The sequence below is a fragment of the Nyctereutes procyonoides genome, unplaced genomic scaffold (assembly GCF_905146905.1).
Source record: "Nyctereutes procyonoides isolate TBG_1078 unplaced genomic scaffold, NYPRO_anot_genome, whole genome shotgun sequence".
Taxonomy (NCBI): Eukaryota; Metazoa; Chordata; class Mammalia; order Carnivora; family Canidae; genus Nyctereutes; species Nyctereutes procyonoides.
This window is the reverse complement of record NW_026575132.1, coordinates 5,890,507-5,904,365: the sequence shown is the minus strand read 5'-3', so window position 1 is coordinate 5,904,365 and position 13,859 is coordinate 5,890,507. Positions and strand designations below refer to the sequence as shown.

General features: G+C 39.6%; 1 protein-coding gene across 3 annotated transcripts in view; it reads left to right on the top strand.

Moving 5' to 3' along the window:
- Positions 1-13,859, top strand: part of HECW2 (HECT, C2 and WW domain containing E3 ubiquitin protein ligase 2) — a 356,852-nt gene that overhangs the window by 329,232 nt on the left and 13,761 nt on the right. For all 3 annotated transcript variants that reach the window (XM_055345429.1, XM_055345430.1, XM_055345431.1), the window contains 6 exons: positions 1,649-1,747; positions 5,207-5,336; positions 6,609-6,755; positions 7,408-7,522; positions 10,288-10,373; positions 11,359-11,471. In XM_055345429.1, coding sequence (XP_055201404.1) covers positions 1,649-1,747; positions 5,207-5,336; positions 6,609-6,755; positions 7,408-7,522; positions 10,288-10,373; positions 11,359-11,471 — 690 coding nt within the window. The remainder of the gene's footprint in view (positions 1-1,648; positions 1,748-5,206; positions 5,337-6,608; positions 6,756-7,407; positions 7,523-10,287; positions 10,374-11,358; positions 11,472-13,859) is intronic.

The following is a 13,859-nucleotide window of genomic DNA, read 5'->3' as shown; positions in this document are numbered from 1 at the left end:
ATATACGGGAGTTCTCCAAACTAGGGATAGATTATATTCCAGAAGGCCAATTTTAAATTAGCTGGGTTGAATTCAGAAGATGGTTCCCGTTGAAAGAAAGTTCCAGATGATGTTAGGTTCCTGGCAAAATCCCTAGATCCCTCTCTACAACTTTGGTCATCTCTGAGCTGTGAGGTGGGTTGGAAAAAGGTCTTGACCCCAGAGGCTGTGCAGCTTCTAGAGCAGCCCTTGGAGAAGTGGCCAACACTGGGGGTGGGGCAAAGCAGCTGGGACACTGACTGAGGGTGCTGATGGTATCCTAGTAGGAGGGAGGGTGGGTGGAGTGCCCTGGAGGAACTGATGGTAGAAGAGAACCCTAGCAGAAGGACACAGCTACGGAGGCACAGCAGCGGCACTTATCCCATTAGCCATTGAAGTTTGGGATTGCCCCAAACCCCAACCCCAACCAGGGATTGCCCCTTTCCTAATTTTTCCAAACAAAACCATCAAGGAAAACTTGTATAGGATTCCCTTCTGGGGATTATTTATCCTAAAAATCCCAAATTACACTTTTTCCAAACATCCTTATGTTTTGTTTTAATCCCTGCATTTCTAAGCTTTAAATATCTCTATAACTGTGTTTGCTTGTTCCTGTTTATTTTCAATGATCTTAACAACAAAAAAAGGAACATAAGCAGGACTCATGGGAAAACTTTCTTGGCTCATGAAGGGTATTATTGGTGGGTGGAAGGCATTAACTTTTAGGACTTACTCTTCAAATTAATTCCATTTAGCTACAATTTGGAGTCCTCAACTCATCTATTGCAGTTATGCTAAGTTAGGTGGAAATAAAGAAAAAAAAACTACTGGACATTAATCTTAAAAGGGCTGCTTAATACTAAAATTACAAATGAACTATATGAACCTCAGTGTGGATTTATACCTTTGGAAGGCATTCGATTTTCAAAGAGTTAGAAAACTGTGTCCTTTTGAAAGAGAAAATAAGTGTACATCTCAGCAAATCCAGTCATGACCGATATATTTAGTAAAGTTTCCGGAGTGATTCAGAATAGACTCGAGCCTTGAAATTTTAGAGAACAGAATGTCCCACGAGGAAACTCCCCCAAATGTCCAGAGGCACAACTCTTGGATGGTGACAACCCTCATCAGGAGTAGGGTTTGAGAGAGAATAGGGATAGGAATTTTCTCATTCTGAGATTGGGCTTTTCCTCAAAAGGGGATTACTACTAGGTTTGTATTAGAGAAATCCTGCTAATATTCATGCAAGCAAACTAGACGGGGACATTTTCCCTGCCACCACTGGTCTTCTGTCATCTCTTAGAAGTGACTTGGGGAAGTTTCACTGACATGCTCACGGGAAATTCAAGTCGGCCATGTGGGGTGCTGCGGGGTAGGCATGACTAACATGAGGTGAAGGTGGGGCAATATCTCTCTAAATATCAGAGTGAAACAGAGCTTTCCACTTAGATGTGAATATTGGCCTAATGAAGACACAGGTGACAATGCACTCAAACTCTCGTGGACCTAGTAGATAATCAGGCCTAGACAAACTTGCATGATTAGGGCTAGAAGGCATTCTAGAAAGCAAATACAACCATTCAGAAACTGCTCCATGACGCATAAGCTGTCTTATGCTTTTCTTTCACAGGTTCCGGTTCAGTGGTAGGATCCTTGGTCTCGCACTAATACACCAGTATTTGTTGGATGCCTTCTTCACACGGCCCTTTTATAAAGCCCTTCTCAGAATGTAAGAGTATTTTTATTGCTTGTGTAATTAGCATGGAAGAATGAAATTTCTTTTATTAAAAAGGGCCTTCTGTCGATGTCATTTATCTGCTTAGGTTTCTGAAACTAATATAATTACAAATATGCTTACTGTGTTTTTCCTGGTCCTTTATTTCTGTCTTGTCCCTAAAGTCTTAGTTTTGCTTTATTCCAGAAAATTTATTCTCATTTGTTGCAACACATGTTTCTTCAAATCAATTGTACTTCAAATATGGTACTGGAATTCCTGTGGTATTAATGCCAATTATTAATAGAATAGTTGTGGGTTAGTCTCGGTGACTCACAGCCCCCAATCTTTGATGAGAAGCATTTTATATTTTGCTCTATGCAGACTTCAGTTCAAGTTCTCATTCTCCTTTGTTTTGTTGTTGTCTTATTTTTTGTTTGTTAGAAGGGGGCTGTCCTATATTTTTCTCGAGACCTCCCTATATGCAAGACAGTAATTTATCATGGCAGATGAAAATTTAGCATTCACAGAACTTTTTCTTCATTGTTACTGCAATGAAAGATTGCAATTACTGTAAAATGTAGAGCAAACAGTTTCTGTCCTATAATCAGTCGTCATTTACGAGGCTGAAGAGGAGAAGGCAATTGTCTGGTAGGGGAGTAGTAGCTCAAACTTGCAGTGAGGAAGCACAGAGTGATTGTGGGGTTCAACCCAGCTCATTCCCTGACCAAGGCCATGTACCTGCTTTTGGTAAAATGGAAGACTTCAAATGAAAGCAAAGTATTTCTAATGGGCTCGTAAGAGGGTCCATAGGAAGACTTTTTGCTTTCCTCTCTTTAAGTGCCTGGCACATGAAACCCTGGGCAACCGGGCAGTCTATCTGCCTGTCTGATTCCTCTTGTTCCATTTTACATCTTCCCATTTCACTGCCTTCTCTCATCTTCTCATACAAACTTCTGGAAAAAGTAGCTGATGTACCCTCAACACACTTTAGCCTGGCTTCCTTCTTGCCAGTAACCTATACAAGCTTCTAAAGAATATCTTTTAGTCCTTATCCTACTGGACCATTCTGTGCTTCTGATCCTGTTGACTGCCCCAACCTCCAACCCCACCCATTTATTTTGAGTCTTTCCTCCACTGATGACCCTGGTCCTGTTTTTTCCTGATCCTCCTTTTATTTTTATGTGTCCTTTGTGGGCCTTTCCTCTGACTTCCCCTTAAACCTCAGTGTTCCCAGAGCTTCCATTCTTGGTCCCCTGCCTTTCTATCCCTGTGTGATCTCATGGGGAAATCTCTACACCTATCTCATCTCCTACTGGCTCAAAACTGCACCCTCAGTCTTGATCCCCCTTAAGTTTTGGGTTCATGTGCTCAGCATTCTGCTGAATGTCTCCACTTGCACGTCTCACAGGTATCCACAAATCAACATGGTTAACCCTAAACTCATCCGTTTGCTCAACCTAAAAATGTACCTTCTCCCATGTGCTTAGTCACAGTTCGTGGTGCGAGTATTCTCAGGTCACTGGTCAGGAATTGGCAGTCACTCTCAAACAGAGATGGCAGATACACAGCACATATTCTGCTCTTCCCTCCCTCCAACTCCACTGTAGTGAATGTAGTTCACAAATCATTTATGGTACTTTTTTCCCACTGAACTTGTTGTGGCCTGAGAAATTTTTTCAACTTACAGCCCTCAGACTGGCAATTAATCAGAGTTGGCTTGCAATACGAGTTCATTTACCACCCCTATTTTGATATCTCTCTTTATGCCATCCCAGTAAAACCATTTACTAATGCCCACATTTATCTCCCAAACAAGTCTTAAATTCATCTTCTTCTGTCCACCCTTAATAGCTATGTCCTAAAAATAAAACTTATACCTTATTTTGGCCAAATTACCATAGTGGTCTACTAATTGTCTCCACCATCTAATGATAACCACCCCTACCCCCATTTTAAGTAATCCTCTATAATGTGACTTCCAGAGAACAGTTTAAAATCACATCTCACATCTGATCCTGTCATTTCCTGTCCTAAAATCTTTCAGTAGCTCTGAAACACCAAGCTCCTTAAAATGATATTCAAAGCCTCATCCCACCTGCCTTCCTAGCCTTCTCTGGACATTCTGTCTTGTGGTATGCTCGAGTATTTTGCATATTCTATGCCCTTGTGCTCTGTTCGTGTTTGTCTCTTCTTCTCCCTTCCTTCTTTTTCCCTTTTCCTCCTTTTCATCTATTCCCCTTTACCTCTCTAGCTTTTAAAGTGCTCTGAATTTTGATGTAGATATTTTCTACTCCAAAATGGTTTTCCTGAATCTCCAAGTTGAAGTAAACATCCTGCATTCTTGCTGTGAGAGCTTCCTGTATCTACGTTTTTTTTTTAATTAGAGTGTAACATACACAAAAAAATACGCAGATTTTAAATGTTATCCACCCTAGGCTATCACCACCACCTTATATTAATTTACCTGTCTCCCCATTTAGACCATTAGCTCCTTGATGGCAGCAACTGTTTATCACGTAGCTGTTAAGATGTCTGGCACATACTTGATGCCTAATAAATATTTAGACTGAACCAAACAAAATGATCTTTGAAATTAGGCTGATGGGAGGAAATTTCAAAACAACTAAAGTAAATCAGTGGTTACCACCTTAAAATAGGGCCATATAATACTAACTCCACTTTATGTAGACCTCACTCCATGACGAAAGAAGAGAGAAGTACTGAAAACCATTATAATTATAGAGAGATTCTGTGTCTTGCTGTTTTCAGAAACTTGGAAAGAATAAGAACTATACAGAAAAAGGGGGTGTGAGGCATCTGGGTGGGTCAGCCAGTTAAGCATCTGCCTTCAGTTCAGGTCATGTTCCTGGGATCCTGGGATGGAGCCCCGCATCCAGCTCCCTGGTCAGTGGGGAGCCTGGTTCTCCCTCTCCCTGCCGCCTGCCGCTCCTCCTGCTTGTGCTCTCCATCAAATAAATAAATAAAATCTTGAAAAGCAAAAGGAAATGTATATGTGGATCACAGAGTCTAGTCTTTGAAAAAAAATAACAAAGTTAAAGTGTAGTATAGAAACATACAGAATATTTCTGTTTAGGAGAACAATGTTTTAAGGTAGTATAACATAGCCAAAAGAATATGGGACTCAAGTTGTCAACCTGAGTTCCAGTTCCTGCTCTGGCATTAATCATGGATGACTGGATAAATGGCAGCCATTCTTTGCACCCCAGTCCTGTGTCTATAAAAGAAAGGACAGGCTGGCTGATTTAAGGCATTTTATGTATCCAAATTGTTAAATCTTCTACCAGATTCTGAATTATTTAGTGAGTTTGGTTACTGAATTTGACTAAAAGCATTCCAGGAATCAATGTCTATTTAGTTGATCTTGTTCTTGTCTTCTTAGTATCTTTCCTTGTGTCTTTGGCATTTTGCTAGAAGTCATACCTACATATTTATTTCTGTTTGTCATTTTAGTCTGTGTGACCTGAGTGATCTAGAATACCTTGACGAAGAGTTCCACCAGAGCCTGCAGTGGATGAAAGACAATGACATCCATGACATCTTGGACCTTACATTCACTGTGAATGAAGAAGTTTTTGGGCAGGTCTGTGTATGTGAATCACCAGTGACTAAATGTGGTAATTAAAGGCTATTGATTGGTAAAGAATTAATTTAGTGGCTAAGATCCTACACTTACTTATTTTTGGCTTGTTGAATGGTTTCAGCGCAGGTTCACGTACAGTTACAATAATATTGATTACAGAGATTATTTTAATGACAACTGCAGACTAAGGTGTTCTAATTTACAGATTGTGGTAACTGTGTGTCATAAGCTATATAACTATTTGTGTGTTACAAGCAATCTTCTTTTTTATTTCCAACTAAAATATCCACATAAGATACTAGAATTGCCTTGTATAAAATGTAGCTTTTAAAAGTCCATGCTAGGGATGCCTGGGTGGCTCAGCGGTTGAGCGCCTGCCTTGGGGCTAGAGTGTGATCCTTGAGTCATGGGATTGAGTCCCACATCAGGCTCCCTGCATGGAGCCTGCTTCTCTGTCTGCTTGTGTCTCTGCCTCTCTCTCTCTCTGTCTCTCATGATTAAATATATAAAATCTTAAAAAAAAAAAAAATCCATGCTACCCCAGAGTTGAATATTATTTTATTGGCAGCTGTACTCAACTCTCATTGATATTTAAGAATGGAAATTGATTGTTTTGAAGCTGAAAGAAGGTAAATAGTGTTATGATGAAGGTTTGAAAACATACTGGTTTTTTTTCCAAAGTTGGAGGAAGGGTTGGTTAAAAAATTTCTTTCATAAATTGTATACTGGCTAATAAGTAATATTCTTATTTAGACATTAATATTTGGCTGGTCCTCTGAATTTCATGTTTTGGAAAAGAAGTTCTCATTTAACATTGACCTAAATATCATTCTGCTTCATAAAAGTAAATCTTTACTTAAATGTTGGCTTCCTATATGTAGTTGATTCTGAACCCTAACGGAATTTGTGAAAGTATGTTTTTGCCCAACATTCAAATAGCAGCAGCCAGAATCTGGAACCAGTTAATTTTCATTTAAAAGACTTACTTAAGACTTAGTTGTTTAGTCAGAATTTAAACCTTAACCTTTAGCACTTGCAATATATAGATGTTTAACCACTGAGGCTTTCAGACGTCAGCTCAATGCCTATTTATTCCTGAGCATTGGTGTGCCTGGGCTCCATGTGGCTCCATGGGGTGCCTCCCCCTGCACCGTGTGGGATGCACCCGGGCCAGGGCAGAGACAGCTAGTTGGTAGCAGTGTTCTTATCACATCAAGAGGGCTGCTTTGTGTTCAGTCCTTTTTTTTTTTTTTTTTTTTTTTTTAAACTCAGATTACCGAACGAGAATTAAAACCAGGGGGTGCCAATATCCCGGTCACAGAGAAGAACAAGAAGGAGTACATTGAAAGGATGGTGAAATGGAGGATTGAGAGGGGCGTCGTACAGCAAACGGAGAGCTTAGTGCGTGGCTTCTATGAGGTAAAGACAGTTAGCAGGAGTGGGGTTTTGCAGGCTGATCTCTATGATACCACTGTCTGTCTTACTGCACTTTGTATGCAATATTTCTCTTTTTTGTTGTTGTTGTATTTACTATTGCTTTTTCAATGTAAACTCTCCAATATATTTTTTATATATTTCGGGAACACACAGAAAAAGCTTACTGCCCTGTTACAAGAGATCACTGAAATAAAATGATCTGAACTCACATAGCATTTCGTGACTTAATGACCACGAGCAACATTTAAGTCATACATCTTACTCATGCTTTGATATGGGTAATCAGATCTCATGTTTGATAGGTGAAATGATTGTATCTGAGGGTTCGAATGAGTTGTTACAAATACTCCATGTGACTTCCTCTAGAGCACTAGATCTTTTTTAAAGGAGAAGATACAAACTGGAGGTCAGGGGTCAGTTTTAAAATGAAAATTCTATGGAGGAAAAGCTCATGGATCTTGTACTAAAAATACCTTACATTTGTAGAGTGCTTTACAGTTTGCCAAGCGCCTACATGGAGGACTTCCGTGGTACTCTTAAGCCTCCCTGAGCCCTCCTTTTCTGATGAGACTTAATTATAGCTGAGATTTCTCCTGATTCATAAGCCATGGCCCGCATTCTTTTTATTCCGCAGGTGGTGGATGCCAGGCTGGTGTCTGTTTTTGATGCAAGAGAACTGGAACTGGTCATCGCAGGCACAGCTGAAATCGACCTGAGTGACTGGAGAAACAACACAGAATATAGAGGAGGTGAAATGTAGTTTAGAGATGGCTGGACTTTAAGTGTGATTCTAAGGGGAAGCACGTGGTTAGCATGCCAGTGTCTGAATCCAGGACAGGCAACGCACTTTGTATTCTAATCATAGGTCTGCTGCAGTCTCCTCTGAGACCTTGGGCAAGGTACATTCCCTTCTTTTCCTAGTTACCTCATCTCTCAAGTGGAGGAAGGACTGTTTACACCCCATCTAAGGATGTCATAACTCCTTAATTGTTGGTGACGAAATGTGACCGTAGGAACACTAATTAATTGTTTTATAGAGTTATTCGTGAAGCGCCATAGGGAGCTCACATCCAGCTGGTCAAACTCCACTTCTTCTGCCTTCATTCTGAAACCCAGATTGACACACCCTCTGGGCATCCTGATGAGCAACCGCAGTTTTTCTACATTTCACTGAACTACTTCCAGCTATAATTCACAGTTGAAACACATAGATGGAATAAGACATGGTTCTCAGAATTCAAAAAGTTTATTGAACAGGCCCTTCCACGTTGAAGCATGAAGTTCAACTGAAAAGGAAACTACTGTAGATTAGTTAAGATCTGGATTCTATGGCAGTTCACCTCATGGGAAGCTTTACAAGTGGCGTGTCTGTAGATCACTCTACATTTTCAATTGGTAATTGGGCCTGAAGCTGTTGAAATCTGATTGCTGAGTCAATACACTTTGAAAGGGACCCGATGACCCAGAGTTAAAGTTTTATTTCATAATTTTAAGCAAAGAAAGGATACATTTTCTGAAATTTATGGCAGTGGGATCGTTTTCAAAAAGTCATGACAAATGGCAGTGGTCTTTGGTTTTGAAGCGAACTCAGAATGTGAAAGGTTAGCAGTAGTTCTGAATTGGGGAGTGGAAAACACAAACTTGAAGTCGCTGCATTAATCACTTAGCAGGATAAACTGAGAGCTGATCTGTAAATGGAAACAGAGATCTTAAAACTTGTTTTTTTTAAGTATGGAGAAAAAAAATACCTTAACATTTACTAAATTGCTTTTGATCTTGCCTGCTCTTGGCTCTTCTAGCTCATTGCTGTTGCCGTAGGCTGGCCTCGCTCGCCCATTTTTTCTGAAAGGCGGTATTAAATTGCAGTCTTTCTTGCTGCTGTTTCTGAAACCAATTGCTGCAATGTATATTTTCCGACTGGCCCCATGTATAATCCATATACAGCCTTGGTCACTATGACTTTGTTAACCAAACTCTTTACTGACTAGCACACAATTTCGCCAGCAAGCTACACAGCTTACATCTTACCATAAATATCATTAGCTCTTCCCCGCCAGGAGGTTCTAATAGCAGTGTCATTAATCAAATCAGCCATTTTTGTATTTATATACTATAAACTTTTATTCACTGCATATGTCTAATCAAGTCCCTGTTTCCATGGTTATTGTAAATCTTGCCAAGTGAAATCCTTGGGAAGAAAGTGCTCCAGGTGCGGAGGGAGGGGAATGAGTGAGATTCGCAGCTGTTTGCTGACCCGACTCATTGGCACTGAATGAAGAGGCGGCTCTGCTGCCACTTACCATATGCTCATAAGGCAGCTGTTCATAGAGAATATGGGGGGACATTTTCTGCTCACCTCCTCCAGAAGGTTTGGCACAAACAGCAAAGGAGAAACAGAAAGGGGCCAATTCATAAGGTCAGAAAAGCTGCGAAGAGCCAATGTACTTATTTTATAGATAGTCTCTGCCAAATGGACATGGACTCTATACATCACCATGTCTAGTATAATTATATTTACCCTTCCCTTGGATCCATTTCTTGTCCAAAGGGCACTAGGCATCAGTGATCAAATGGTAGACAGTAACACAAAATTCCCCCTAAATTCTACAACCACTGAAACATGGGAGCAAAAATTCAAATTAAGGTAGTTTTTATACCCACCTTCTACCTTTGACTTAATTCTGCTGACTTAGATTAGAGTGGCTTTATGCACATTACACATGTCAGACTTTTGGTTCAGATCACTAAGCATACCTTTATCTTCATCAGCCTTTTCTCTGAACCCAAATTTTCTTCACTGAAAGATTTTTAAACCTACAATACTGCCTTAATCCACCCCGGGGATGATACTTCTGACATTTTATTAAATCCTACTAAAGTATGGAATAGAAGTGACATTTAGGCTAATGATTATTCGGGATTTATTAGGTGAAGAAATTAAAGGAATAAGATTACTTTTTCCTTTGTATTAACAAAAAGTACTTTGATTTAAAAATATGAGCATCATATGCAATTTTAAAATAGCTTGCATTTATGTATTTATTTGTATAATTACTTGATCAGTGGTCTCTCCTTTACCAGAAGGCCTGTAAGGGTCTGTTTTCTTTGCCTCTGTTACCTCCGAGCTTCCTACAGTGTTTGGCATAGTGCTACTTGAAAATTATTTCTTAAATGAATGATCAAAAGAGTTGAGCATTTCCAGTAACAGCAGTTATCTTTTTCAGAAATGATAGTTAAAATAAGAACTTTGTTGTTCTTTTCTCCCCTTATTTTATTTACCGACCACTAAATGGAAACAGAGACCTCCTAGTTTCAGTTAGTGTTTTTGTTTGAATTTTGACACTCATGTGACCATGTTTAAGGCCTTATTCCTTAGTCTTAAATTATAAACAACCTGTAAAGAATCCAAGATAATGATTTATGTCTGGAGGTCTTTTGTTGGCATGTCATGGTGTCATGTCATCCTAACATAGAAAAATTAAAGTAATATGGGCTTTCCTCATTGGTTTGATAGGATATCATGACAATCATATTGTAATTCGGTGGTTCTGGGCTGCAGTGGAAAGATTCAACAATGAACAACGACTAAGGTTGTTACAGGTAAGATACCATTAGTTAATCTTTTTAATGCATTAATATCATTATTGTTGGAATTGCATGTTTTTAACATTGGCTGAGTCCTCAGTAAAAATACCCTATGCTTATCTGCAAATGCAGGATACATTATTTCAGGATACATTATTACTTCTGACTGTATGGTTCTGTGGCTCCCTCACTATGCAGAACATCCTCAACCAAGTCCAAGCATTTCTTTAGAATTTTGAGGAAGTACCAACTCCAGCCCAAGAATCCCAGGAAAAACCACCTGCCTTCAGGGCACTTTTGTCCCTTCAGTAAGAGGTCGCAGGGCACTCTGCAGAGCAGCGTCTATAGCAACTGAAAGATGGCTTTTAATCCCTTAGGAAGTGACCACGTCTTTGATAAAGAATCCTTTCTTTTCTTCCATCTAACTTTCCACGAACTTGGGATAACAATGAAGTTCAAGGACACTGGAAAAACTAGCTTGTTATTTTCTTGTAGTGTTTATAATTAGACAGCGATTGCTGGTTTATTGCAGCCAAAGAAATATCAAACACGAGTAGGCCTTCTGGATACTCGGGCCCAGGCTCATGAGTAGACCAAGCCTTAGGTCCTTTGGTTTAACGATTTGGTCCTCAAATATGTTCACCTCAAATTGAGTGGGTACTGATGCTAAGTGGACTTTGGTTAATTGATACACCCACTTTATTAATTTCTAATGGGAAATATACCCAGTTTAGTCTCCTGAGCAGGATGCTTTATCTGCTACAAACCCTCTGCATCCACCCCCCTTTTTAATGCACTGCTCTCCCTTAGAGTTCTCCAGGTCTTTGAGAGAATCCTTGTGTTAGGGTATTCCGCACCCATGGAGTTTCGCTTCTGGCTTTCCCACCAGCACGCAGCCTGCTGCTCTTCCCAAAGAGCCCTGCGTGAGAGTGATACCATGTGTTCCTTGGCAGCTAGTCTCCTCGATTCACTTTGTTCTTCTGTTTTCTTGGGTTGGTAGTTTGTCACGGGCACATCCAGCATTCCCTATGAAGGATTTGCTTCTCTCCGAGGGAGTAATGGCCCAAGAAGATTCTGCGTGGAGAAATGGGGGAAAATCACTGCTCTTCCCAGGTAAAATAGAAAAACATTTCTTTACTGTCATTCCAGTATTCTAGGGAGAACTTTAACTTGCGTATGTATTGGTTAATTACTGTTTCTATGTTAAAAGTTTGGGAGGGTGGAAAAAAAGTGTTAAAATGAACTTATCTTCGATCACCTTTCTAAATAGAGGAGCAAAGAAAGGATCTTCTTGATCATACCTAAAGTGCATATATGCGTTGTCTTTTTCTTCTTTTTTTGTTAAAGTAAAATTGACACGTGATGTTATGTTAGTTTCACGTGTACAACATAATGATTTGACAAGTCTGTTTGGTAGGCTGTGCTCACAAGTGTAGCTAATATCTATCCGGACACATCGCAGTTACAGTATCATGGACTGTATTCCCAGTGCTGTGCCTTCTATTCCCATAACTGATTCATTCCCTAACTGAAAGCCTGTATCTCCCACTCCCCTTCACCTATTTTGATTGTCCTCCATTCCCCCTCCCTTCTGGCAACCATAAATTTGTTCTTTGTAAGTCTCTTTCTGCTTTTTGTTTGTTTATTCATTTGTTTTGGTTTTTAGATTCCACACATGTAAATGAAATCATCGGGTATCTGTCTTTGTCTGTCTGACTTCACTTAACAAATACACTCCAGGTTCATCCATGTTGTTGCGAATAGTAGGACTTCAACCTTTTCATGGCTGTGTAATATTTGTGCATGTGTGCATGCACATGCGACACGAGTGCCCACCATTTCTTCTTTATCCAGTCATCTATCAATATGGATTGCTTCCATATCTTGGCTATTGTAAATAATCTGCAGTAAACATCAAGATGCCTATATCCTTTTCGATTAATGTTTTCGTTTTCTTTGGGTAAATACCCAGTAGTGGGATTACTGGATCACACAGTATTTCTATTTTTATTTTTTTAAAATTTATTTATTTATTTATGATAGTCACAGAGAGAGAGAGAGAGAGAGAGAGAGAGAGAGAGAGGCAGAGACACAGGCAGAGGGAGAAGTAGGCTCCATGCACCGGGAGCCCGATGTGGGATTCGATCCCGGGTCTCCAGGATTGCGCCCTGGGCCAAAGGCAGGTGCTAATGCTAAACCACTGCACCACCCAGGGATCCCATATTTCTATTTTTAATTCTTCGAGGAACCTTCATACTGTTTTCCATAGTGACTGCACCAGTTTGAATCCCCACCAACAATACACAAGGGTTCCTTTTTCCCCTAATCCTTGCCAACACTTATTACTTCTTGTCTTTTTTATTTTAGCCATCCTGACAGGTGTAATGTGTATCACATTGTAGTTTTGATTTGCATACCCCTGATGATGAGTGATGTTGAGCACCTTTTCATGTGTCTGTTGGTCATCTTCTTTGGAAAAATAACTATGCAGGTCTTTGGTTTACTTTTAATTGAGTTGTGTTTTGTGGTGTTGAGTTGTATAAGTTCTCTCTATACTCTGGCTATTAACCCTTTATCAGATACATCATTTGCAAATATCTTCTCTTGAAGTAAAAATATGCATCATAACCAAAGCATTTGTTAGCTTTAGTAAAACAATGTTGGTCGTCATGCTGTGGTTTCTTGTGATTATGACTCGAAAATTTAGATGTTCCCAGAAGCTCTCATTTTGAGTTTATATTAATAACTACTTAGAATCCCTTCCCTAAAAGCTGCCTTTGTGGTTTCTAAATAATATTAAATAATGTTAATGCACTCTATGCCTCCTTAGCTTAGATTGTACATGCCTTAATTCCATGTGAATGCTCTCTGCATTGCATTCTCCTGATTCATAATAAGATGATGCATTTCCCTGGAGTAACAAAAAATTGCTTTGCTACTACTTGTAGATATGTAAGTGCCTATAAGGTAATAGTTGTGAATAAAAGTGTTTGAGGTTGAATGGCAATAACTAGAATTGAAACAAAAGAAAAGGATGGAACAAATAAAAAGAATGGAGAAGAGTTGGTTTTGAAACTTCTTTATCTAATCAGCAGTAATAGTACTGTATTTTTTAGGTAAAAAGAAAACTTCAGATTGCCTCTCATTTTATTAATAATACAACTGCAATCTGAGGAGGTTAAATGATCTTCTCAAGTGGGATTAGGTACCCCAAGATGTCATCCTGAGGTTTTTTTTTTTTTTAAGTGCAAGTGACTTTGAGAAACCTATTAACAAGTCTTACTTCTTAGTGATCACAAGACGTTTCTTAAGAGTTATGTTCTAAGTCTTAACACATGAAAAGAGAAGTACTGAAAATACAGATACAGACGGTGATGAACACTGAAACTCAGGGCTGGCCTGAGCCACCCCAACCACCTCGGGTGTATCTCAATCTGGGAACAGAGGCGCTACATCCAAACACCCAGATATTGCCTGGCATACCTGATGTTCCAGATTTGG